This window comes from Thunnus albacares, chromosome 3, assembly GCF_914725855.1.
Source record: "Thunnus albacares chromosome 3, fThuAlb1.1, whole genome shotgun sequence".
Classification (NCBI taxonomy): Eukaryota; Metazoa; Chordata; class Actinopteri; order Scombriformes; family Scombridae; genus Thunnus; species Thunnus albacares.
In genome coordinates, this window is record NC_058108.1 from 33,164,067 (window position 1) to 33,189,273 (window position 25,207).

A 25,207-nucleotide genomic window follows, 5' to 3' on the forward strand; every position below is an offset into this window, starting at 1 on the left:
TGAGTCAGGCTGAGAAGGCTTTGGCTCTGAAGCTGAAGATGCAGGCGTTGCTGGGCAGACAGCACTCCAGTCGTGCAGAGGGCCCAGGTCACTCCTTGGTGTAGAGTTAGCAGCAAGCTAACTCAATTTCGCGGCTCCTGTACTTGTTAAACTGGCCAGCAGACTTGTGTGTTAGCTGCTGGCACAAGGAAACTTAGTTTCTGAGTCTTAGGCAGGCTCTCGCGTCTTCTGCCGTAAAGAAGACTGTGTGTGTCTGCTGTGAGCAGGCCACACAAGAGAGCAGAGACCTACTCCAGCAGCTGCTGGAGGTGTGAAAGAGAGCAAGGAGCTGCTCATGCTGCAGCTCGTGGAGAAAAGAGAGAGATAAGAGGGGAATCTCTAGTTTTGATAACCTGGATCCATGGGTGGAGCTTCACACTTTGGGTGCGAACCCCCCAGGGCTCAGGTTTCTTGGAGTCTTGAAACATGTGGTAAACTGTGGTCCACATGTAGTCCCAACATCAGATATAGCTGAAGCTAAAATACTGCAACATGCATACCTACAGTTATCAAGTTAACATATTTAGCATGTCATTCTATGTTAGCATTGCACTCTGAGTGGCACTGAGTTGAGCTGATGTTAGCATGTCAATGGTACATGCAAACCATGGCAAACACTGAAGCAAATTGTAGCTTGTTAACCTGCTGGTGCTATAATAACAGCATTACTGATACGATAACATACTGTACCAATAAATAAATGGCTAAGGCATTATTTAAAAGCAAGCAGAAACAGGATGTCTTTAAACACTATTAGATGTAGACTATATGATTTTTGCTTCAATAACCAGCCTGGCACTGAAAACAACATCCCTTGTTTAAGAAAACTCTGTATACCCCAATTTAATCCTAGTTTGGTCTAGTCCAGTGTACATATTCATTGATTGTCTGAATTACACATATTGTTGGTAACACTGTTACCAACCTGCCATTCTGTGTTTTCCAGTAGCGTACACTTTCTCACTTCCTCTGTCCATCAATGTTCAGGTAAAAGGATGCAGAGAGATGCTGTGAAAAGCAGCTCTCTGTTCCTCCACTGAAGACATCAAGTTAAATTTGCCTGTTTTTAAAGGCCTGTAAAACATTGTGTCTCATCACACAACAAATCTAGAAAAGTGACAATTTAAGAGTTCAAACCTACCTTCCTTTTGAAGTTTCTCAAGTTCACTGAATAACTGTACTAAATGCAATAAATGTAGATATACAGTATCTGACACAGAGAGGACAAGAAATCCACTTGTTGCTGCTGCTGAAACCACAGCTACTCACTTAATGAGCAGCTACTACAAATGCACCACACGATGCATGTGGTCACATAGTGATTTGCAAATGTGTAAATCTTGCCTTCACTTGACTTCACATTACTTAATATGTGCATGTGAATATGTTTGTCATCCTCTGCAACAAAAATAACAAAAAAATATGTGAGGGAAATCTTACTACTGTATTTCTGATGTGTAAGTCAGTATTTGTACCATCATGGGGTTGAATTGTGTTTGTTAAAGAAAACGACTTCCATAAGTTTACAAACCCGAAAACATTTTTAATGTGGGTTTCATTGATAGTTTTGTGCAAATTTTCAATGCAAAAATGTTTCATCTTATTTTAAATATATCAAAATAACTTCATTTAACATGTATAGCAATCCAACACAGGAGATACACAAGAGTTTCCAGTACAATTCAACCAAACATATTTGTCCACGTAAATCATTTTGATGACAGCGGACATCCTTCAAACAATGCAGAGTTCAGAAACCAGGAGTTCATCAGAGTTTCAAAGTGATGCTTACAATAAATTAAATTCATTGGACCTCCTTACAGTAGATGTTCTGCAGTATCACGCAGATTTATTCTTTATGCAACCTCCTGAGGTTGGGCTCTGAATGCTTCCTCAACATTTCAGAGGAACAACCACTAACTTTCATACATACAACACATTCATATTATATCTGACTCTCTCACACAGACAGATTCAGTTGTCAGTGTTCTCCGGCGGATTGTCGTCTCGTCCTCTGCTCTCCTCTCTCCTCCACTCTCCCTCCTTTCCTTTTTCTTTGTAAATCTTCATTTAAAGCGCCTTGGTGCTGCGGTTGCTAGACATGATTGTCATGGTTTCTTGTCTCGACCTTGCTGGTCAGGTATGTGTTTGAAGCGGCACTTGACGCCATAGTCACACCCTGTGGTCCGCCAGTAGAAGCACTCGTCTCCATTCGTAGCCACCCTCCGTCTGGACCTGCATGGACAGAACCAGAGCAGAGGATCCTGCATCACATTATCCACATAAAAACACACATGTGGGTAAATAATGGGACACAGGGTGTGTGGAAAGTAACATAGGAGGCCTTAAAGAAAATTCACTAGGCTGGGTTTTCACTTCTGTGTTAAAAGGATGATACTGGGATTTTATGTTTTCAAAGCGCTGCATCAGTGTGGTCTCTGATAGCTGAGAGATGTAGATCTCTCATCCAGTGGAGTATGTAGACTGGAGGCTGAACAAGCACTAAGGAACTGGGTTGGATCTTTTCTCTGTCCGTTTCCATTTGAGACATCAGCATAATGAAACTTGTTCTGCAGGAATTAACCCATAGTGCAAATGCACAGGTGTAGCCTTTAATTTCTGCCTTTAATTTATTGTCCATTATCTAGATTATCTTTTTCACTGCTTTCTTAAAGGAGTAAAACAGCCTTTATTTTTTAAGAATATCAACAGTTGTATTTAATTTTAAACTGTATATATCTTGGGATGATAGATAGTTATCATCAAAACCCAAATCCTAACCTAAACTATCACACTGACATGTCTAACATTAATTCTTACCCTAACTTTAACCTAAACTTAAAGCTTGAGTGCAGGACTTTGTCTCCCCCTTCTGGCAGTAGGATTAATTACAAAAACACTGTTGACATCATGTCAACAGTGCTTACATCATAGGCTCCACCATAGCCTATTCCATCAACATTTAAAAACTCTGTATACTGTGAAATACAGAAAGATTTATCTGGCGTTGATAGGCTTAATCAGCATTGTTTGAACTCATCTATGTTCATCTATATGTTAAAGTTCCACACTGCAGGTTTAATGCTGACTAAACTAAACCCTAAAACAACTTACAGATGTTACTTGATTTTATAAGGAACCGTTCTGAGTTTACATCTGCAGTGAAAAAAGGACAACACAGATACACTGATGAGTTGCTCAGTACCCTGTGGCAGCTGAGTTCTGCTGTGTTCCTGCAGCACTGGAGCTCAGGCCAGTAGTGGTCCTTTGTAAGGAGGGCATGGTCCGCTGGATCCACCGGTCTGGGTACCTCATCACCAGCTTATTGCCGCCCAGCTCCACCCCCTGGACAGGAGGACACAGCACAGGTGATCAAACTTAACATCATGTCATGTCTGAAGAGGCAAGAGAACAGGATGATGGCTCATTACCACAACTCAAAGCTGTGCTTTTAACATTCTGTGACATTCTAGATGATGAAAAGAGTCGAGATTCGTTTACGCCTGCCAATCACCCACCTGCAGCTTCTCCAGTGCCTTGGCAGCCATGTTGGCGTTTCTGAAGTTGATGAAGGCACAGAAGCGCTCATGAAGAACTCTGATGCTCTCTATCTCACCATACCTGCAACCATGGAAACACAGAGCATCTAACCTACAGCAAAGCATTGTGGACAGATCTGCAACCAAAATGACATTGTGCTTCACATCCAGCACTGACAATTAATGTAATGCAATTACTATAACTACAGTAATGCAGTAACCCTTGTTCTAGTGGTGACACTATTACTACTAGTAGCGCTGGTGCTACTCCTCGTGCTACTTTAACTACTATATCGAAGCTCCTATCTACAGGTGCTACTGCTACATCTATTGTACTTTTACTGCTGTGACGACGATGGCTTCTAACACTTTCTACTTAAAAGTGCACAATAGTGGAGCCTCCAAGGCTTAGGGTTTAAGACCTTTGTTACATCTCTCTCTCTCTCATTTCTTGTCATCTCACTACTGGCACTATCTAATAAAGGCATTAAATGCCCAATACAGAACAATAAAAACCAGAAACTCACAAAGCTGATATATTTGCAGATATAAAACAATTGTATGAATTTAATAGTGGTTTTGACTGATAGCACTATGTCTTATTACACTGTGTCTAGTTTTTATTACTTAAGTTTACCTACCTGTGAAGCTTCATGCAGATTCAGATGTCTTAAAATGCTGCTTTATTAGTACCTGTTCTGAATGATTGCAGTACAGGCTCTAGCTTACTGCCTTCATTTGTTATTAACTACTCCTAATGATTGAACTCATACACCTCGTCTATAAAATGCTGTTTACAGATCTAATTTGTCCTCACACACACACACACACACACACACACACACACACAAAGTATTTTTACGTTTTGAAAAGATCCAAGAGGTTTTTCTCGGACACTTCCACTGTAATGTTTCCAACCCACAGAGAGCGACAGCTCCTGGAACACAGAGGCGGAGGTAGAAAGGAGGAGGAAGAGGAGGGAGAGAGAAAAAGGAAGCAGGAGAAAATAGAATAGAAAACAAGTGAAAAAGGTGAACGGGATGGGCAGATGATGAAGGGCAAAGATCACAGGTGAGGAAAGTGATTGATAATAATATGTATTTGTCCACCAGATACTTTAGACAAAGAACCAAAAGTTATTTGTTCATTTGTGTACATTTACATGATCATTTTTACGACCCATAGTGGACATATTTTACACTGAAAGATAGTAGATGATGTATGTATTCCTATACAAAATAGAAGATTGGTTTGTGTCATGTTTGACATGATACAGTATTGTAGTTCATACATAACATTTATACCCCAAAACATATTCTGTATTACTAAAACATTTTGAAGTGATTGTGATTATTTATATTTATTATAGTCATTCAACCTACCCGCTCTGGTCCTGCTGAGGCGTATGCTTCAGTGCTTCAGGTGGGAGGAGACAAAAAGTAGAGTCATATTATAACAATAAAATCAGAGCAGCAATGATATTTATTACAATATTTCACCACTGCGGCCTGCTGTGTTATTCTCTGGCTTTCTAAAGTAATTTACCGACATTGTTTTAACTGTAACATCGCATCAATAAACTTTCAACAGAGCTCCAGGTGTGGTTGCTGAGTGTTTACACATTTCAAAAAAACATCTGAGGTTTATTATGCATTGTAAGTATTTGTCTACACTGTATGTGTACCTTAGTATAGAGTATAGATTGCTACTCTAATCCAGTAAATTGATTACACTTCACTGTGCATCTTTATACTGAGTATTGCCAGTAGTTTGCTGTTATGAGCATGTTATGATAATATATAAAGATTAATATGTAGTTTTAGTAATTTACAGCCTTCGGTGTAGTAAATGTGTTCTTACACTGAGCTCTTGTTTTCAGTATTGTCAGTTGCATCAGTGTGTCTCTGCTTTTCTGCTGTGTCTCTGTGATTGAACTGAAATCTGGTATTACTGTAACTGAGTGCAGTGCTGCCCCAGTGTGGACAGAAGTGGTACTGCAGCTGGCTCTTACCCTTGGCATCAGGAGAGGTGAGGATCGCCTGAACAGTTGTGAACTTCTCTAATAGCAGTTTGCTCTGCTCTTCCTCAAAACCCAACTCCTAAAGTAAAAAGAGAGATGAAAATCAAGATGAAGATTCAAAGAGTCGCTGAAGTATGTTATAGTTATTTCAAAATATCCTGAACCAAGACTAGAATTACAAATTGACTCGGATCTGACCAGCTGGTTAAATGTGTGCATAGAACAGTTTATAAGATGTGCAAAGATGCTAACTCTCCTCCCACATGTCTAACACTGGCTGTCGCGACTTGTGGTTGCTGAAAAGTCTGACATTGGGGTGTCCTGGTGGTTATGACACATATCATACAGGTTGTTGAGGTTGAGACACATTCCCACATACTGGTTTGATTCCAGTCAGTGGACCTTTTGATACATGTTATCTCTCAGTATCTCTCTTGTTTGTATATTCACAGTCAAACTATAAAAAAGTGAAAATGCCAAAATCATGATTAATGAAGTTGATATGATGTTCATATATTGATTTAATAACTCCATTTGCTCAGATCAAATCTAATAATGGCTTTTCCATCCTCATAAATCTTTGATTAATGTACTTAACTACGCCTGGAGCAACGCCCCACACAAAGCAGCGACAAATATGAAAAAAGTGGGTCTGCAACGTTGAACTGCTCCTGTTTTTAACTGCAGGCTTTCATATAGAAAGCAGCTCTGAAGGAAGCCGAGCTCACCATGAGCTGCAGGATCCGGCACTCAGAGAGAATACTGGATGCTTCCTTACAGTGCTGATCTAACTTCAACACGTCTTCCATGACCTTCTCTACCTCCATGTACCGCTGGAATACACACACACACACACACACACACACACACACACACAGAAACATCACACGAAAGTGAAAAGTTAGAGGCCATCCTATCACTTTTCTTTAACCATTAAAGGTTCAATATATGACATTCAGTCCACTAGATGTCACCCTAGCACCAGCATCTCAGACAAACGTCTGCATCGTTTACTCAATAAGGTATGAAAAAAGAGAGGGAGAGAAAAGAGAGAGTCGGATTACAACACACACACAGAGGGAGTGTGGCTTCATCCTCTGCTCGGGTTGTCATGACTTCACTATATCTTTAAATAGCAAATAGTTGTCTGGTGGGGCTGAATGCCATATATAGGACCTTTAATATTCAAGCAGGCAGCAGACATTGTGGGTCCAAATACAGAATTAAAAAATGGAAATAATTACTTTTTGGTTTAAATTTTTTTAGTCTGCTGTGTAGTGGGTGCTGACCTTTAACCACATCAGAGCAGAAGCCTTATAGCAATATCCCATTGGCCAATCAGGAGCCAGCTGAATGGACCTCTGAGCATCTGTTAGTGCAGAGGAGTATTGTTCCAGACGGCAATAACAGCTAGAGCGATTGCCATAGAACCTGAGAGACAAGAGGAGAGAGACATACAGATATATACAGAGGTCTTTATTTCAACAACAGAGAGAGGCAGAGATAAAGAGAACTAAATGGGATTGTATGATTGGGAGGAAGAGGAAGGGCCAGCTGAGGTCAGAGTTCAAAGTTGACTCACCTGTGATTTTTTGGGTCACAGTAGATGGCTTCTGTAAACATGTCCACTGCCTGGCTGTACTGGCCTTGCTCAAACATTTGAATTCCCTGCACTGGAGAAGGTACAGACAGGCCTTGTTCACACGTGGCATTAACATGCGTCCTGGGTGATCCAATCACAAGAGGACAGCTCCAACTACGTCAGTTCACACCTGGCATTAGAATGCATCTCCACAATCATCTCAAGTGACCACTTGTGATGGGATCTCACTTCCCCGCTCTATATGCAAATAAACACGGACATCATTTCCGTTTGCAAAGACCAAGTGTGTTGTTGTTTTTAACCGCCGGAAATTAAAAGAAGTTTACAAAGACCTTGGCACACGGACAAAATCAAAACTGTTTGGCCTGAATGGAAATTAGTTTGTTGCATTAATACATTACTCTATTGGCTTTTTACTCGCAGAGCTTTTATTGCACTCACTGTCTGTCTCTCCTCTGCTCTGCTCTGCTCCGTGTATGTGTGGAGGGGCTGAGCCCCACCCTCGGTGAAACAGAGAGGAGAGAAACTAGCGCAACCATAAATGACAGCAAAATGCAATGGAGAGACTCTCACTGAGCTGAAACAAAAAGAGTGTACATAAATTAGATAAATAACATAAAAAAGCATAGTGTCTACAGCATTTTACTGTCATTTATGGTCGCAACAGGTTTCTCTCCTCTCAGACGGACAGACAGACAGCGACAACTACACCACACTGTCATTCATTTCTTGCCGTTAGCACACAAATGAGTATGTACTTCCGCTTACACAGAGGACATCAGTTGAGTAGGCGGTCCTTCATTGTGGCCCAGGACAACTTTGCGTACACACTGCTAAAAGAATGTGGCCATATGCGGACCAGACCGCTTCTGAATGTGGTCTGAGGGATCGGATCTCAATGTGTCCTCAGTGCATCTTGGGTGCATTCACACCTGCACTTGGAGCTTTCCACTTTTCACCCAAGACGCATTTTAATGTCAGATGTGAACAGGGCCACAGACACACATTTGCACTTCCGTACTCCTGAGGACTTTCATTGATGTAATGCATCCCTCGCTCCTTCCTACCAAAGAAATAGTCCCTATGAAATATGTAGAGTGTATAATTTTAAGTAAACAAAAACATGCTTGCTGTACATTTTTTGTACTAAACTAAACTTTTGACACTTTGCATTTGCAGTAATATCAGTAAAAAAAAATACCTTTAAAAGTTATTCTTTGATTTTTAATCCAAATGAACTCTCTACTTCATCAAAAGCTTGACTTAACACAACAAAATAAAATGTCACGCTACTGTATTAATATAAAAGGGTGACTAAAGTAGTCATTTCAATTATGATTAAAGGATGAAATTAGTATGAAAAGAAAAGGATGAATGAAATGTGCAAAACAGTTGGAACCTGAGGGACACAATTCACTAAAACTAGGTAATGATGTTTATCATGTGCGCTTCTAGGTGTATCTAAATGAAAGCAAATAGATTCACCTGCCAGAGACTCCCCCCTCCTCTTCATTTCTTCTGTGCTTTCCCCCTGTAATAACAACATGCTGTCTCATTACTGAAGTATAAGTGATGCTGATTTCCACATCTTCATCCACATCAGGAACTAATGTGTCATCAGACATGCTGGAGAATCACATTTCCATTGTTCACAGATCCCGACTAAAAACCGTTAGGAGGTTGTAAAAATGGAACAGCTGTATACTCCTGTGTGTGAGCGAGTGTTTGCGTACCTGGCTGCTCCTGGCCTCGTTCTCCTTATTCTCTCTTGAGATCTGTAGTGCTCTGGTCTTCAGGCCTTTGAGTTTGATGTGACTGGCAGCGTTGGCCACAAATGCACTGCTGACATCCCACTCTGGCTCCTGAGACACAGGAAGTAACACAAAATCGTAAAACAACAGACTCACCTACTCTCACACCTGCTCTGAGATTAGTAAGTCAACACTGTGTCTGTGACTGACCAGTTTGTTATTATGATATTTGACTGCACATGAAAACATGTCTCTAACCTCTGGACCACACTACAATCTTTGTAAGCCCCTGTTGGCCTTGGTATGTTGTATAATCTTAAACAATCCAGAGAGATATCTGACAGCAAAGATTGACAGTATGTGGAAAACGTGACACTTTAATTTCTTAAGGAGACTGAAACTGATACTCAGAATGTATATTTGCTTCATTCATGGTCATCTCATGGTTCTAAGAAAGGGTGTGTTCATCCAGAGCATGTTGGTAAATTTTAGCAGGGGAGTGCAACACAAAAAAACACAAAATATGTTGAGTCCAGATAATCTATTAATGCTTAGCAGAAGTTCTTCTTCTGAAGAATACCAGCTTTAACTCATTCTACAGTAAAAGGAAGTTAATCGAAACAAGCACTGATGCACTTTTTTATTTTGCTGAAATTTCAGAGGATCACTTTACACTTCAAATTTACAGTGAACAAAAATCTAAAGGTGATTGAAGATGAAAATTTGCATCATATTGATGTTAATTATTGTCCCTGATAAATAAACAAGTTAGGTAAGTAAGATATTTTAAAACCACTTAACTCCAGGCTGCATGATGACATGTCGGCCTGTCAGTCAGTCAAACATTTTGTCCAGAATGAAATATCTCAACAACTACTGGATCAGTTGTCATGAAATTTTATACAAACATTTGTGGTCCCCAGAGGTAAATTATACCTGCTAAAGAGTAGCATATTAGCATTGTCATGGTAAGCATGTTAGCATGCTGACATTAGCATATAGCTCAGAGCACCATTGTGCCAAAGTACAGCTTCACAGAGTTACAAGCATGGCTGTAAAGTGCTAGTCTTGTTTGTTTACAAGACCTAGTCTGCTTATAACTTGGCAGTGCAAACATACACAAACCAAACAAAATGAACCTTTTTATTCTGAACTAGACCAAAGAAAACTAGACTTGCAGTGCAAGTACACCATGGTCCGAGAACTACTGAGGACACCAACCTGACGTTTGGGCAGCCGAGGCTTAAAAAGGTGGTTAAACACGTGTTTGTGCATTTCGGCAGAGTCAGACATCCTCCTGCAGTTCACAATGACATGATTTTCTCCAGCCTTGGATCACAAGAGCCTTGGAGTCTGAGTCTGCACTAAAACGTTTCTTACTAAATAATTCTGCATCTAATTCACGAGTGCTGAAGTGTTTCCTAGTTTAAGTACTGTTCTCTCAAAATATAAAAGACAAAAGGAAAAGAAATGTACAATCAAGTACTACTTAGTAAGAACTAACGGCATTTAACTGGCAATCACTTTCTTGACGACCCTTTTTGTGACTTTGGGTTCAAGTATACTCAGAACGTAAGCAAATGTGGCATGTTGTTATATGGTACTGCCAGTAAATGCATCCGCAGCAGATTATTTGCCTGAGCCAATTTTAAAGTAATTACATTTTACTAGGAGTACACATCCAACTTTACAGTGAGTTAGCAGAGAGGGATTCAGTGTCTCAACAGGATACTTGGCTATCTGAGAAATTTCAAACCATCAGGTCACTCTGATGCTTCACCAGCCAAAATAATAGATCCCTAGACACTTTTATTTTAGTTTGAGGGAACGGATACTTTTGGTTCTGCAAGCGTTGGCCTCAACCCACCTCCTCCGAGGTCCTGTGGGGCGGCTGGCGGTTGCTCTTGTTCTCTGTCGTAATGAAGGCAGGGACTGATTCAGGGCTGCATTTATTTTTGGGACGAACCGCAGTCCATTCCTCCTCCGCTTTCAGTTCCTCCTCGCTGTCGCTCTCTGACGCCACTCCAGGCACTTCCTCTCCCTGGTACAAGTTAAAAGCGAATTTTGACCTTGACTTGAAAAACAAGAAGTCACATCTGCCTCTTTGTTATTAAGCTGAATATGTTGTATTTCCTAACATGATATGAAGATTGTTCAGATAAAACACGGTCTCACCTGCTCTGAGACGTCCTCCATCCTCTCCTCTCTCTCCAGTTTCTTCCGTTCTTTCTGCCTCTGAAAGGAGAGCATGGACATGGTGGATGTGGGATGGTACAGATATATGTATGGACACAGATATAGAAATATATGTGCAGTCAGATGTGTCATAAAAAAACGTGGAAAGGTGCAGAACCAGTTATGAAGAGGGATGCGGTAGATGAAGCCGACGCAGTAACAGCTGTGAAAAAGGAGTGACGACAGGTGGGGTGACGGGTGACATGGATAAACATGGGTGTGGTAACAAATGTGGTGGTGTGAGGAATGTGGCAGATGCATTCATTTTAGTTAGCAGAGGAATCATAAACGACAAAGACATGAGCAACATGGATGATATAAAGTGCATTTTTATTTTATTGGGTTTTTTTTGAGAGCAATTTACAGGAGAATGAAATGCAGATTATACTGATGTTATTGATGTAAGGATAATAGTTTGTTCTGTATGTTGTTCCTGGCTTTAAACATTTCTCAAAATATATAACACAATAATACAATATATATAAATAAGTAGCAGATAAATCACATTTATAAGTCAGATACACCTGTGCATAAACAACATACTGTACACTAGGGGTGTGCCTGAATACAAATACATTATTTGGCAAAGTACAAATACTTGGTTTTATTCAAATATTTGTTTCATACAAATATTTTTAAAATTATTTGTTTTTGGGAAGAAAAAAAAAACAGTTTACAAGTCGGTTACATCGTTATCTCAGTCTCTCTCCTCTGCTCCACTGTTACATCTATCAGGGGTAAGTCCCAAGGGACTCTCCATAACCTGTTGTTCCCCTTTTCCTTTCCAGGAAGTTAGGTTGTAAAAAATAGGCAATAAATGAAAAGTGCAAAGCAATAATCGCCTTTGAAGTTCCTCCCTACACATTACACGCTGTGCTGTCTCTGTGTTATGGGTGTATAAATAGGTAGAGGTTTGTCTGCAGGAGGTGATGAATAAAGTTTTAGCTCAGTAGTCAGCGTAGTAGTCTATGATCTGGGAGACTTCAAGTCCCCATGTGGGGACCTCCTTTGTAAGGTAGTTAATTCATGAGCACTTATTGAAACATTTTAATTTTCTAAAATTAAAAGTGTCAGAAAAACAAAAACAGGACTTTTAAGCTTATTTCCACTTTTATTCGAATACAAATACAGATACAAATAATTTTTGCTGCCTCAACAAATACAGATACAAATACAAATACTGGGATCTCTACACATTCCTACTGTACACTTCAGCTAGAAAGTAGCTTTAAAAAAAGATACTCTTATGTGCAGAGTGACAATATAAAGACATAGTACATTTGTATTTTGAAGTGCCGTCCTAGTCCCACCTAGTCTTTAATTTCTTTTTTTTGTACCAATTCTTTAGTACAGCTGTTTTGTTTTTTTGGTAGTTGTAGCTTATAGATATATTATGGAGATAATGAAGTATACTGTCATGTCAGTCAAATTGGTCTCTTATTACTCACTTTCTTTTTGGCTCTCCTCCTCTCTGCTCTCCGTCTTGTCTTCTTCTCATCATCCAAACCATCCTCACCACTCAGCATGGCCTGTACGAGTAACACACACACACAGACACACACGCACACACAAAAATTAGGTAACTGACAGCTGCATATTTATTTCAGAAGAGTTTGGAGTCACTTCTTGACTGACCTGAACATTCACTTAGCTTAAGCTTAAGCCAAAAAACCTTGACTTTATATGTCAAGAGAAAAGTTGCCAAAGATTTTAGAGCCAGCATCTTGTGGTCGTTAGTGATACTCTAAGGATTTCAGCATTGGCTTTGTTAGATGTCATAAATCTATCTAAGTATGTGTAACTGAAAAACAGTATCCCATGAGTTCATTTGTTGCATGTGTTTTTAATGTAATCCACTTATTTTTCACACATAAATACAATATAATGAGTACAGTGAGTACAAACTTTCCCCAGTTAATATATGTGTCTATCCTGTGGTCGTCTACCTGTGATGAGTCTTGATCTTTTCTCCTGTCTGATGGTTCAGGAGCTCCATTCTGAATGTCCATGTCCTCCTCTCCTGACCCATCTACAGAGACACACACACACATACATGTTTATTGCATTTTGCTTTAAGTGATGAGTCACAGTGTATGACATGGAAAGACTCTTGTATTGTATTTACTGTACGTTTTGTCTGAATGCATCTCTGGAATGACAGAAAATGTGTGTGAGTGTGTGTGTTGACTAAATGCTTGACAAGACACATTTTCTATGCAAATCAACACAGGTGTGGCAGCTTGTGATTGGATGACCCGAGGGCAGAGGGAGAGAATGAATTTTTATTTAGTCTGGTGTTTCCCCTTCTGTATGAAAACATTCATTTATGAGCAGCGGGTTTGACTGTACATTTGAATAGAAGCTGGCACAGAAGTTTTAGCCAGATGAGTCAACATACACAGCATTCAGATTAAGACAGTTTATATGTGTAAGTGATGTTTTAAAGGATACGTTTGGATTTTATATTTTGTCTTATTATCATCAACAAATCTCATCAAAAGTCCAAAGTTTTTGTTTTTTAAAGAGAGAGATGAGTAATGTTGCATCGATTATCCTGCTACCCAACACTAAAAGTGTCAGTTTGAAGGAGAGAAAGATGCCGTCCTATAAATTTAAGGTGACACTAATCACTTCTACCAACTTCACCCCTCATTAGTCTAAACAGAAATACATGAAAAATGACAAAATCAACACTAGCTCCTACTTAATTTCACCTTGAGCTCCTTAAAGTTCACAGTTTGGTAGTAGGTAGTAGTTAAATCTGCCTGTTTTAAACATATTATTATCAGGAGACTTCAAAGTCAGCTGGGAGACATGAATATATGTAAGTGCATTAAACCACATGACAACATGTGAGTTGTATTTAGCTCGTAGCCTGGCATCTTTTTTTATCTGCCATCAGTTGGCAACAAGATATAATGCAAATAAAATGGATTTGACTTAATTAACATGTAGCCGTAGCTCAAGGCTCTGACTTAATCCTTCCTGATGGTGAATAGGTAGCCTCAGTGTTCTTTAGCTGCAAAATAAACACAAATATGATGAATTATGTTGTTTACCACCTAGGAAATTGTTTTTTACCTACTGTATAATGCATGATATAATTTTTCTGGCTGCATAAACTGGCTGTTCAGTCTCATGTGATGCCAGTGATGAACCGTTCCTTAAAAAAATACAAATATCAAGTTATAAGGGCAACTTTGAAGTGTCAATAAGTAACACAGCGATCTGATTGGTCAAGAAAGCAAAGATCTTGGAATCCAGTAAAGTGGTTAGTGATCCTTCAGACAATTATGCTCCACACACGCTGTACGCTGGGATATAAAGAGAGAAATGTTTCTGGTGCATGTTAATGTGGCTCCAGATGAATGTGTGTGTGTGTGTGTGTGTGTGTGTGTGTGTGTGTGGTGGACAAGGGAGGGAATCCTCCTCCCTTCCTCTCATATCACATGAAGAGGTCACCATGCCAAAAATATCTGAGAGCCTCCGGACAGAAATAGTGCTCAGGTACCCGGAAGCATTCTGGAAATATTCCACAGAGAAATATTTCACTCTCTCATGTTTCCATTTCAACTCATTAACTCACTGAGATTACATTTATTTTTAAGATATGAGCTGACAAATTTAACAGTTAGCCTTTTGGTTGAGTCCAGCTAGGTTGTCATCACTTTGTTGGTAGTAAAATTTGACACAAGTGATGAGCACTCACTTTGCTGAAGCAGATCACTTACCAGCAGCAGCAGCAGCAGCAGCAGCAGCAAGAGACAAAAACAGCCGGTAGTTTTTCATTTCAAGTGATATGTATAAGACACAGAGTGGCAGAGAGCAGAGCAGCAGCCCCTGAAAAGATCTCAGGGACTGGAGAAAACTGAGCGTTGGGTTCAGTGTATATTGAGGGATAACCTGTGTTCTTAATCTGTAAAGCTCCAATGAGTCTTATGTTATCAATTGCAAAAACTGGGTGTAGTTGGCATTAGATAAAAGAAACAAGGCTAAGTCTACAATACGGCTGCACTAGCCAAACAACCTGTTCCATAGATAAATCAGTCCACAAATACTACAAATGTCTGCACCAAATTCCATGGTGACGGATCCAGTAGAGACATTTCACTCTGAACCACTAATATCTACTTGCTGGTGGCATCAAAGTCATTGGGATTCATCCACTGTACCAAAATGTGCACAAATCAATCTAGTAGATGTTTAAATCTTTCATTGGACATTGAGTGACATTTTGAGAGGAAAAAGTCAGAGGATCACCACAGCTAAGGCAAGTCAATTCTGTTATATGCTACATTTCATTACAGTTAAACTCAAAGTCAATAGGTTTCGTCCTCTGGGAACTATGGACATCTGCACCCAATTTCATGGCAACCCATTCAATAACTGTTAAGAAATATCTTAACAGTTATTGAATGGGACCAACCAAAAGACATTGCAATCCCTCGAGCAATGCCTAAAAATGTTAATAGTCTATTTACATACCAATTTAATGCTACTAAACCTGGCTGTGGTTTGTATACTTCTTCTTAAAAATTCCACTTAGGGAATGTCAAAGAAAGCAAACAATATATTAGGCCAAAGCCGAAAGTGATGATCTTTTAGTCTGCTATAATGTTATCCTTTTTTATTACAAAGGATTGATGTAGGAAAATTAAAAAAAAGCTCCAATAAGACAACTTATTTACATTAACTTTAACAAAAAAATAGGCAAAACACTTGAGTTATTGTGCACTTAGTGTGCAGTTCATTTAGAACAGGCTGGGAGTATTGCTCATAGCTTTAGAAATAATACAAGTGGCTGCACCGTCAAAGCTCGGATGCAAACCTTTATTTAAACAACCAATGAATAACAGTTTATCTCAGAAAGCTGTTACTAGTGCGGGTCAGTGAAACATGCGTCAGAGTCAAGTAAACTGTGGCAAGTACCAGCGAGTTGTAAATGGTTTTCTGAGGTGTTTCATGAGACGGCTGACATGTGCTGAATAAACAAAATAGAGTATGCAAACTATTTAAAGAGATTTAAATAAGTGGATTTTTTTACTAGTGTTTACTGCTGACATCAGTGTGCCTGAAAACACGTTTGAACACGAACCTGTCTTCCTACTGACAGCTTCTGACTGAAATATTCTTATCATAAACCAAAGTATTGGGCTGCACTTATCAAAAGAAGTACTATCAAAAGGAAGACTTAATACAGCTAAATTGCCACTAGCTGATAATAGTTACATTTGTCCGATGCAAAGACTGGATGTTTTGTTTTAGCCAAGTATGAGTAAACTAATCAGGAATTTGTGTTCCAGAGAACAAAGAAGCAATTTCTCAATAAGAATGTCATTTTTAGTCAATGAAGTGAAACTGGATTGTTGCCACATAAGCTTCTGGCGGCCTGCACTCAGCTGCTTCCAGAACAGTCTGGAAACAAACATGTGTTCTGCTGCCCTCACGGCCATAAAAGAATCAGCCAGGAACCGAGTCTTCGGGTCAGAAGTTTAGTCAGGGAGCACGCTGGAGAGAGCAACTGTACTTCATGAAAATTCTTATCTTATCAGCCAGCTGCACAAAACTATGAAACTCGCTGTTCTCACGAGGTGGAAAATGTTTAGCCTTGAGGCCAAGGATGCCTTTGTCAGCCAAGTCATCCCCGGCATGTAGCCACATAATTACCTTAACTATTTCATCCTGGTGCTTCGCAAACCTTTTGAATTATGTGTGACAAGCTGAAAAAGACTGTGTAGCAATGGGACAAAATATTTTATTTAATAAGTGCAGTTGAGAGGAACGATCTGTCTAAAAGCTCATCTTTCATTGAGTTTGTCTCCATCTTTGGTGCTGAATGCTCATCGCTGTGGGTTTCTGCACTGCAATTACCAGAAATAACTGATAATTATCAGTCAAACTTTATGGGTTTCCAGTATGGGGTTCCCTTTTCCCATCACTGCTCATCCATGCTGCTCAAGTTCATCTGCTGATTATTCTACAGGTGCTAGACAATTGTTTATCACAACTGACTGCATGTATTGGAGTGATACTTAAAACCAGATGACATTGAAATACAGGTTCTGTTACATCTCGCAGCTGTGTGCCAACGTAGGTGGCAATAATTTAGGCCGTAACTACGTTTAGTACATAATCACACAGTAAGATTAGCTGCTGTGTCTGTGCACTAAAGAAATAAAAATATACATAAGCTGTAAAACATGCTGATACCAAAAAAAAACATATTAATGATCACGGTGGTCAGGATTATTATTTTTGTCATAACCACAACCTCACCACTTGTTGAGGGTAACAAGTACAAAGGCTTTCTTTCATCAGCAAAGCTACAGTTTTTTTTTTTTATGAAATAAAACTGCTGATACAGCGATGGTTGCACGTTCTGGATAAATGTCAGATAAAAAAAAAAAAAAAAGTTTGAGGGAATGTACGAAGGGGTCTCGGGCCAACATTCTTTTCCCTCGAACACAAGATGTTGACGGATGAAAGGCAAGGCCAGAAAACTCTGTCCAGGAATAGCTCGTCCCTAAAGAAACTTTGAGAGTGAGCAGAAAACCGAACTGCCTTAAGAGCTACGACACCACCTGACTCACAGCGAGACCACAAGGCAAGCGGAAAGGAGGAATAACAGCCGAGGGAACGAGGGAGGGTGTTTGCGAGGGATTAACACATCCGTCAACATTTAGACAATGCAACATTATACTGTAGGTTTGTAACTGAAACACATCCACACCGCATAAGATCAGTTACAGGAAGGCAGCCTGGTTGCTGTTTTATGGATCGTGCTTTTTAGCACAGCTGACATTTAATAGCAAAAGCACTGATGAGAGGCAGAAATCGCCCCCTCTGACAAATGAATGCAGCCTAAGTGAACGCAGACAGTATTCTGTCTAAAATTACTAGTATGAAAATTGCTTATGACAAGTTTGTAGCTTTAACATCTGGGAAAAAAAATGATGATTTAAGTTGCAGCAGCAAAGCAGAACAGTGAGGAGACCGATGGGGACGTCAATCATTCTGTCTGCACTCACACCGTCCTGAGAGGAGGTCTAATCACGTAATAGAGTGAAAACACCTGACTGAGTGTGCAAAGTAGGGTTGAAGGTGATTTTAGAAATGAGTACTTCCTGGGAATATACTACTGAATCCTCAGAATTTCCTGAAATTCTTGTCATAAATTAAGTTTGATAATTAATCATATTGTTTATTCAAATGCTCTGATGTCATTCTTTATCTTACGTTGTTGTAGAGCAACATTTCCTTTTACAAGTACACTATTGTTATGGAGAAAAAACACACACACACACTGCTGACTTATCCATGCCAACTTCTTTATCTTTCAGCATATCCTGTTGCCTGCAGACACATGCCTAAAGTGATTGGTTCCTGCAGAGATGTTTCCCATAAAACAGGAGCAGATCTTGGCAAGACAATACCTGGATCTCAATTCCGGTTGTTCAACACTATTAACGTGGACATACAGGATTTTTAAGCTGTCTAGTAGTCGCACTTATGTTATTCACATGAATTTAAATGCTGGAATGTTTGTGTGTACAGCCAGTATAAGAGGGCTGTACAGTAGTCAGCAGAACCTCTTGGATAAGTGACAAAACATCTTCGAGTCTACAATTTCAGTCCAATGTTTATTTTATTATGTTCATTTTTTTCCCCTCCGGATTCTCTCCTTATTACTATTCACTCTGTAACTTCATGAAGTGAGGTCATAGAGCTTTGGGATCAATTTTTTGGTCAAGTTACTGTAAAAGAGTTCCAGATTGAGTCCGTGTGAGTCACTGTATGGTAACAGCGCCACATGAATATAAAGGAAGACATCAACTACTGCGCGCTCCTTCCACTTTCCTGCTCATGGTAAATTCCAACTTGATTCCCGACAGTCACATAAATTTATCCATAACAATATTTGCACCACAGCCAAAGATACTTCCTAAATATTTCACAATGGCTGACCTGCTCACTGCTGTCAGAGGATGACTTATCTTAACCTCTCTGTGATGATCAAGCGTTTCAACATGATTCAATGAGATCTTGATGGTTTTCATTCGGCTCGGGTTCACAATATTTACTCAGACGATTAAATACCATGGAAACTTTCACATCAACCGTAACAGACAACCAAAAAAAAAAAAAAAAAAAAAGTACATGCCAGCTTTGCACATGCAGCAAAAAAAGTTATTTGTGCGTGAACTTATGCACACTCGGCAAAATGTCAACAGACTTGCGTAGTTTTCTTCAGTACTGCCACATATTGGGTTTTAATAAAAGCAATGGGTTGCATCTGACTTTATAGTAAAAAAAAAAAAAAAAAAAATCTGCTTTTTTACTTCAACTACAAAAAATGTTGAGGGTGGAAAAATTTTCAGTATAACAAACCATGTGTTACTGTTCGATGTGAAAACCACCTGTGATGAAATCTGGTTCTCAAGGCTGCCGGACAGGGTGGCCTTGGCAGTTTCCTCCCCTCTGTCAAACACACACCCATGTTGACACACACACACATGCTACTCTCTCAACATCAGTGTTTTCAAATTAGTCTTTTTGTTTATGTGCTGGGAGTTTGGGCGAAATGGGGAATTCAGGACTGGTGTTGTACTGCAACATGGGAGAGAAAACCTTAAAAAAAAAAAAAGAGTTTTATAGTGTTGAATATTCAGGATTATGGCAACACAAATAACTTCTAAGTCATGTAAATATACTCTTTCATTAGTGATGTGATATAGGAAGTGTTTCAATGACACATAGGTCCACTAAAGTTGACATTAAAACCATCCAGTCAGTGTTTAAAAGCAAATTATTCTCAAATAAAAGTGGTCAGTAATAAATCAATAATACATCAGCTATATAATATAATAAAACATAATAAATCCTGGTCCTGAATGAAAACCACACAACAGAGTCATGCAGCACTCACCGCTCTGTCAGTGTTTATCTTATTAACACAAGTACCGTTCTCACACACTGTTTGCGTTATTCAGACTGATTCTACCTTTTCGTTTTTCTCAGTATTATTCTGTTAAGTACTAGATCTTCCAGGAAAGTGAAGGAATTAGGCCTCCCGGACCGCTGGGGTGGGGGGGGGGGGGGGGGGGGGGGGGGGGGGGGGGGGGGGGGGGGTGTATGTGTGAGAAAGATGGAGGACGTTTTAACTTTAAAAACAAACAGGAGTAACAGTAAACGGGAGCGTTTCAGACGACAGAGAGGCTTCTTACTAAACTGTGATCGTCTAAAACAAGAGGGAAATTAGAAATAAAGGTTTGTTTCTGACAATATGCTCCTGGATTTCCTCCAGGATTTTTTTCGCTGATGTTATTCTTTATCTTATGATGTAGTAGAACATTTCATTTTAGAAATACACTAGTGTAGAGAGGAAAAACACAACTATACAGACTTGTCTGACCTTCTGTCTTCAAGCAAATCCTCTTTGTATTATCAGTTTTTTTCCTGCCGTTTCTCCCTTGAAGGTTCATGTTATATTTCATAAAAGTGTATTTCATGTTTTATTGTGTTAGTGGAGGTGCTCTTTGTTCCGCACCTTCTCTATAAAACACTGTGGGAAACCCTGACGTGTCTCCAATAAAGGCCTCGTCACTATTTGAGACCTGACTGTTAAATTGCTGAACTGATAAAAGAAAATATTTCATACAAGCGAGGGTCTTTATAACGCCAATTTAAGGCCTTAATTTTCATATATTTGATTTAAGGCTCTTTAATACTTTCAGACTGTATAATTCTGAGGCTGCATTGACATCTGTGCGCGTGTAAAACTGGCCTCCGCTGTTCAATTGTGATCAACTGAAACACAAACATTAGTTTCCATTTAAAGGTCAAGCTTCAAGTGTGGGCGATATAACAACACACTGTGTACTGTGAAGATATATTCACTCACAGTTTACAGGGTTTGTCATACTGTTTCTGTCATGGTAGCTATTCCTTTATTAAGGCAATGCTGTAAATCAATAATCAGGGTGGCTTTATGGCAATATTGGATTCTTTTACACTTTCTGTATCTTAATATGCTGGATTTGCTAAAAACAGACTTTTTATTCATTAATTGTTTATGAATTGATTTTCCAGAAAATGCATTATGTCACAATGCATATCAGAATTATGATATAAATGACATGCACCCTGACAGATGATTTTATCAAGTACGAGTGCATATATCTGTAATTCATATGCTCACTTGTTGCTAACTGTGTCTTCCCAAACTACCTCTATCTTGCTTTAAAATGCTAACTATGCACATATGGACAAAAAAAACAAACAAAAGGTAATTAGATTTTTTTTTTTAATAAAGACTTCAGCAAAATGATTCATATTAAAAGGGTGTGTGGTTGCCTCTGTCTCTCTCATTAACTAAATTATTTCAAGGAAGAGGAAGATCAAGACTAATGGGCGTCTCATGTGGTGAACTCAAACCCAACTACTTTGGCCCGCACCGCAAACAAATCACACTAGACAGACAGACAGACACACCCAAAGGCACAGAAACACACACACACACACACACACACACATAAGAGTACGCAGGTCCAAACTAAAGTTCCTCTCCCTCTGACTCATCAACAGAAACTGCTCTCTATTAAAACAAGACAAAAGAGACAAAACACCCTAAAATCTTCCACTGCAGTGAGATCACATGAGGTCACCTGACGTCTGCCAACGTCCGTTTACCAGTTGTATGTTTCTGATTCACTTTATATGACTCAAGGTCTGCCTGCTAGCTTTCAACCACATCTCATGGTCTGCAGACCTAACTCCACGCACTCGGAGGAGAATGTTAAGTTAATTTCCCATCGGTTGTCAAAAAAATTTAATTAGCATGATAAATACACAACAATTGGAATTTGTAACTGTTGTTTTGTGAAGGAAAAACCCAAACTCCATCTGCTGATGAAGACTGTTAGATGCAGTGAAGAAGTGTGCAGAAGTGAGAGCAAATAGAGAAGCATGACGTACCAGGTTGAGACAGTCTAAGGACAAGGAGTAGGATGAATGTGAACTACGACATATTTGGACTAAAAATCATTCATGTCTGAGAGTAAATGACAGGAAGAGAAGTGTGTGTTTAGGATGTAGGCGTTTTGTCTAAAGAGAAACTAAACTGCACACACCGAAGCTCAAGATTTGTATTTCTTATGGATGCTGCTGTTTACATTTTCAAGTTTGTTTGAGGAGCGGCAACTTTTTTGGAGGACATTGATTAACTGTGATGAGAACTTCCATTAAACACCAAGTTAATCCTTACTTCTAATGACTAATGACTTGAGTCCTGTACATTACCCTGCTTATAAGTAAGAAATAATCCATTTTTTCATGATTTTGCTAAAGCTAAATAGATTTATAGGCTTCTGTCAGTGAAAGGAGTGTTGTTTGGCTTCAAGGTGTCTCTTAATAATTTGAATAGAAAGATTCATACAGAGTGTGGAAGGTGTCGTGGAGAAAAAAAAAAATTAATTTGTGCACACGATTTAATAATTTGTGGTCTCTAATGAATAATCCATGCGCAACGGTTAGTATTTAAAATAAGAGTTAATGTGGATATGAATAATGTCACAATTACGCTCATTAACCAGAGAAGGATTCTGATTTCAAAAACTGGACAAACTGTTTTAATGTTTTCACAGCTTAGAAGCAGTTTCTGCGATTGATCCTAGCTTACATCAAAATCTAACTATTACTACTATTCAGGACATTCTGCTTATTCCATTTAGTTTCACGGGGAAAGGTTGAGTGAGGGTGGTTTCCTCCAGGGCTTCCCCCAGGAAATAGTTTGGTAGTTCACGAACAATAGCCCACACTTCTTATACATGTGGTATTTTCTGGGTGAAAAGAGACCTCTCTGCTTTTTTTTTTTTTTTCCCTAAACATTAATGTTTTATCTTATAAATGTGTGTATCATTTTTATGATATCAATGACAGTGGTGTTTATTTAGGGGGAAGGTGGCCCACCTCCACTGTAAAACACAGCAGGAAAAGTCATTTACGAAATCACTGTTTTCAGATAAAGTAGCTATTAAAAGCTTTCATCACATCTGAAGTGTCTTTCCTGAAATGCTTAGCTGTACGTGTTTCTGTGACACATGTAATGGATTTTAAGTATTAAAAACATTTGAGAGTTCATTACATGAATGCCAAACTTATTTGTCATCAGGGTTGACCATATAAGAGACTTAAAAATACAGTACAGTGGTCAAACCAGTTTCTGTACATTCTTATGGGGTTAGTGCACAACTCATTTGCCAGTCAAATATTTTTGGTTAATGACCCGCCAACATACCGACATATTAAACTCCAACATAACTTAGCTCTGATCAATTTAATACGCTGCAAGTATTAAAATGCAAAACTTCCCAAAGCACAATAAAAGTACCGAAAACTCAAAATGCTGCAAAATTAAAGGTTAAAATGTGCAAACTGTTGCTTCCACAATCACAGAATAAGTGTGACTGCAATGTCACAACACATTTTTATATATGCATTTCTTGCTTTTTGTGTGTTTCTAAGTTCTGAGAGTTTTGGTTTGCCATTTAAGTTTATTGGATAAAAGTAAAGTCTAAACTTATGAAGAGAATCCAATAAAGTGAGCAGATGGCTAACAAATGCCTGCAGTCTAGCCTTCGATCATTGTCTTCTATTAACTTGTGTGTCCTGAAATGATCTGAGTTAGGGTTTCATTCAGGTTAACACTAGATTATGATTTGGTTGTAGTAAGACTGGGTTAGAGTTAAGAAGGCTGCTTTATTGCTCATATTGGATGGAAGATAAACCCTTTCAGCCACGTCTGTATTATCAAGTCAGATATATCCAAGTCAATTATGTCAGAGCTTTCAGCAAAATCTGAGGTTCCCAGTCACATGTTGATACTGATAATTATGGTAAGGTTGGGTTCAGGTTAAGGTAAAGAGAAGTACAAATGGATTATGAAACATACTACAACAAAACACCTGTACTAACTGACCCCAAATGACCTTTAAATGGTGTTTTTTTTCTAATCAGGCATGCTAAGTCCAACAACAGCAACAATAGTAGCGGTAATGTCAGGGTTTTTTCGGGGGGGCGGGGGCTTCCTCTTTGGTCTTTTGGTCAAAAACCACTGGTGAAAGTTTCAGAAAGTCCCATTTCTTTCACTTAATGCTGCTTTAGTGAGCTCAAAGCTAACGTTACAGCTAGCACTGGTGTCAACTTCTAAAGTAAAATACTGTATGTTGCAGTTAAAAAGTGGCTTTTACAGAAAACAACATATTCATTCTCACCCAAAATTTGCTAGCCACTTCATATTAAAAATAAATAAATAAATAAAGTCTGACATTCAATCAGCCTTTTCTTCCCTTGTCCTAAAAATACGACTACGCAGCAAATATTGAAAATTGTATATGAAGCTAATTAACATTCAACTCATTTTTTTTTCTTTTTAAAGGGCCAATATTTAGAGGTAATTGGCATAATAACTGGCAAATAACTTAGCCTAAAGTTGGAAACTCTGAAGATAACATTTAAGCTCAATATAAGTTACTGTAGTTAACGTTACTTGCTGTAACTGTTAGCCTTTGTTGGCCATTTTTAAAGTATTTTTGTCAAATGTTATTTAGTGGCAATTATTTTATTTGTTTTGGGGGGTTTTTTGCAGCATGGTTTATAGTCATTAGTGTTTTCACAGCCAGAGTGATTATGCTAAATCACAGCAAGTTAAACTCCGCAGAGACAAACCTGTGTCACCAACTTATCTGAAAGAAAAATGAAAAGTAGTTAACGGCTGACTGGCAGTTTGACTCACCGCCTCCCAAACCGAGCAGCCGGCGGATATCTCTGGTGAACTTCATCGGGTTTTAACGTCCAACATTATCAGCACATACTGTGAATTAAATTTAAACTATCAAACAAAACAACGATATGTTTATAATCTTCGTTTGACGCTGACGACTCCCCGGTGAAGCTCCCGGTTACTGAGAAATATCGCCCGTTGATCCTCCTCCGACTGTCTAGTCACCGTCACTGTCGAGCT

The 25,207-nt window shown here is 39.0% G+C and overlaps 1 protein-coding gene across 2 annotated transcripts; it reads right to left on the reverse strand.

The window, feature by feature from the left end:
- Positions 1-1,572: 1,572 nt before the first annotated feature.
- Positions 1,573-25,207, reverse strand: LOC122973036 (hsp70-Hsp90 organizing protein 3-like). 2 transcript variants are annotated; one of them, XM_044340483.1, is made up of 16 exons: positions 24,980-25,207; positions 13,134-13,216; positions 12,636-12,716; positions 11,128-11,187; positions 10,820-10,993; positions 8,935-9,063; positions 8,687-8,732; positions 7,181-7,271; positions 6,888-7,029; positions 6,327-6,431; positions 5,590-5,677; positions 4,961-4,994; positions 4,441-4,515; positions 3,558-3,660; positions 3,245-3,384; positions 1,573-2,274 (listed from the first exon to the last, which is right to left on the reverse strand). In XM_044340483.1, exons 1-16 carry the CDS (start codon positions 25,023-25,025, stop codon positions 2,148-2,150), a joined length of 1,524 nt encoding a protein of 507 aa, XP_044196418.1. In that variant the 5' UTR covers positions 25,026-25,207; the 3' UTR covers positions 1,573-2,147. The 2 variants fall into 2 exon arrangements, with proteins under 2 accessions (XP_044196418.1, XP_044196419.1); XM_044340484.1 differs by lacking the exon at positions 1,573-2,274 and having other exon boundaries at positions 3,344-3,434.

Coding starts and splice junctions, on each gene's coding strand:
- LOC122973036 (XM_044340483.1), bottom strand. CDS start 25,025: ATGAAGTTCACCAGAGATATCCGCCGGCTGCTCGGTTTGGGAGGCG. Junction 12,717..13,133: donor AAGATCAAGACTCATCACAG/GTAGACGACCAC, acceptor TTACTCGTACAG/GCCATGCTGAGTGGTGAGGA. Junction 3,661..4,440: donor CTCTTGGATCTTTTCAAAAC/GTAAAAATACTT, acceptor CCATGGTTGCAG/GTATGGTGAGATAGAGAGCA.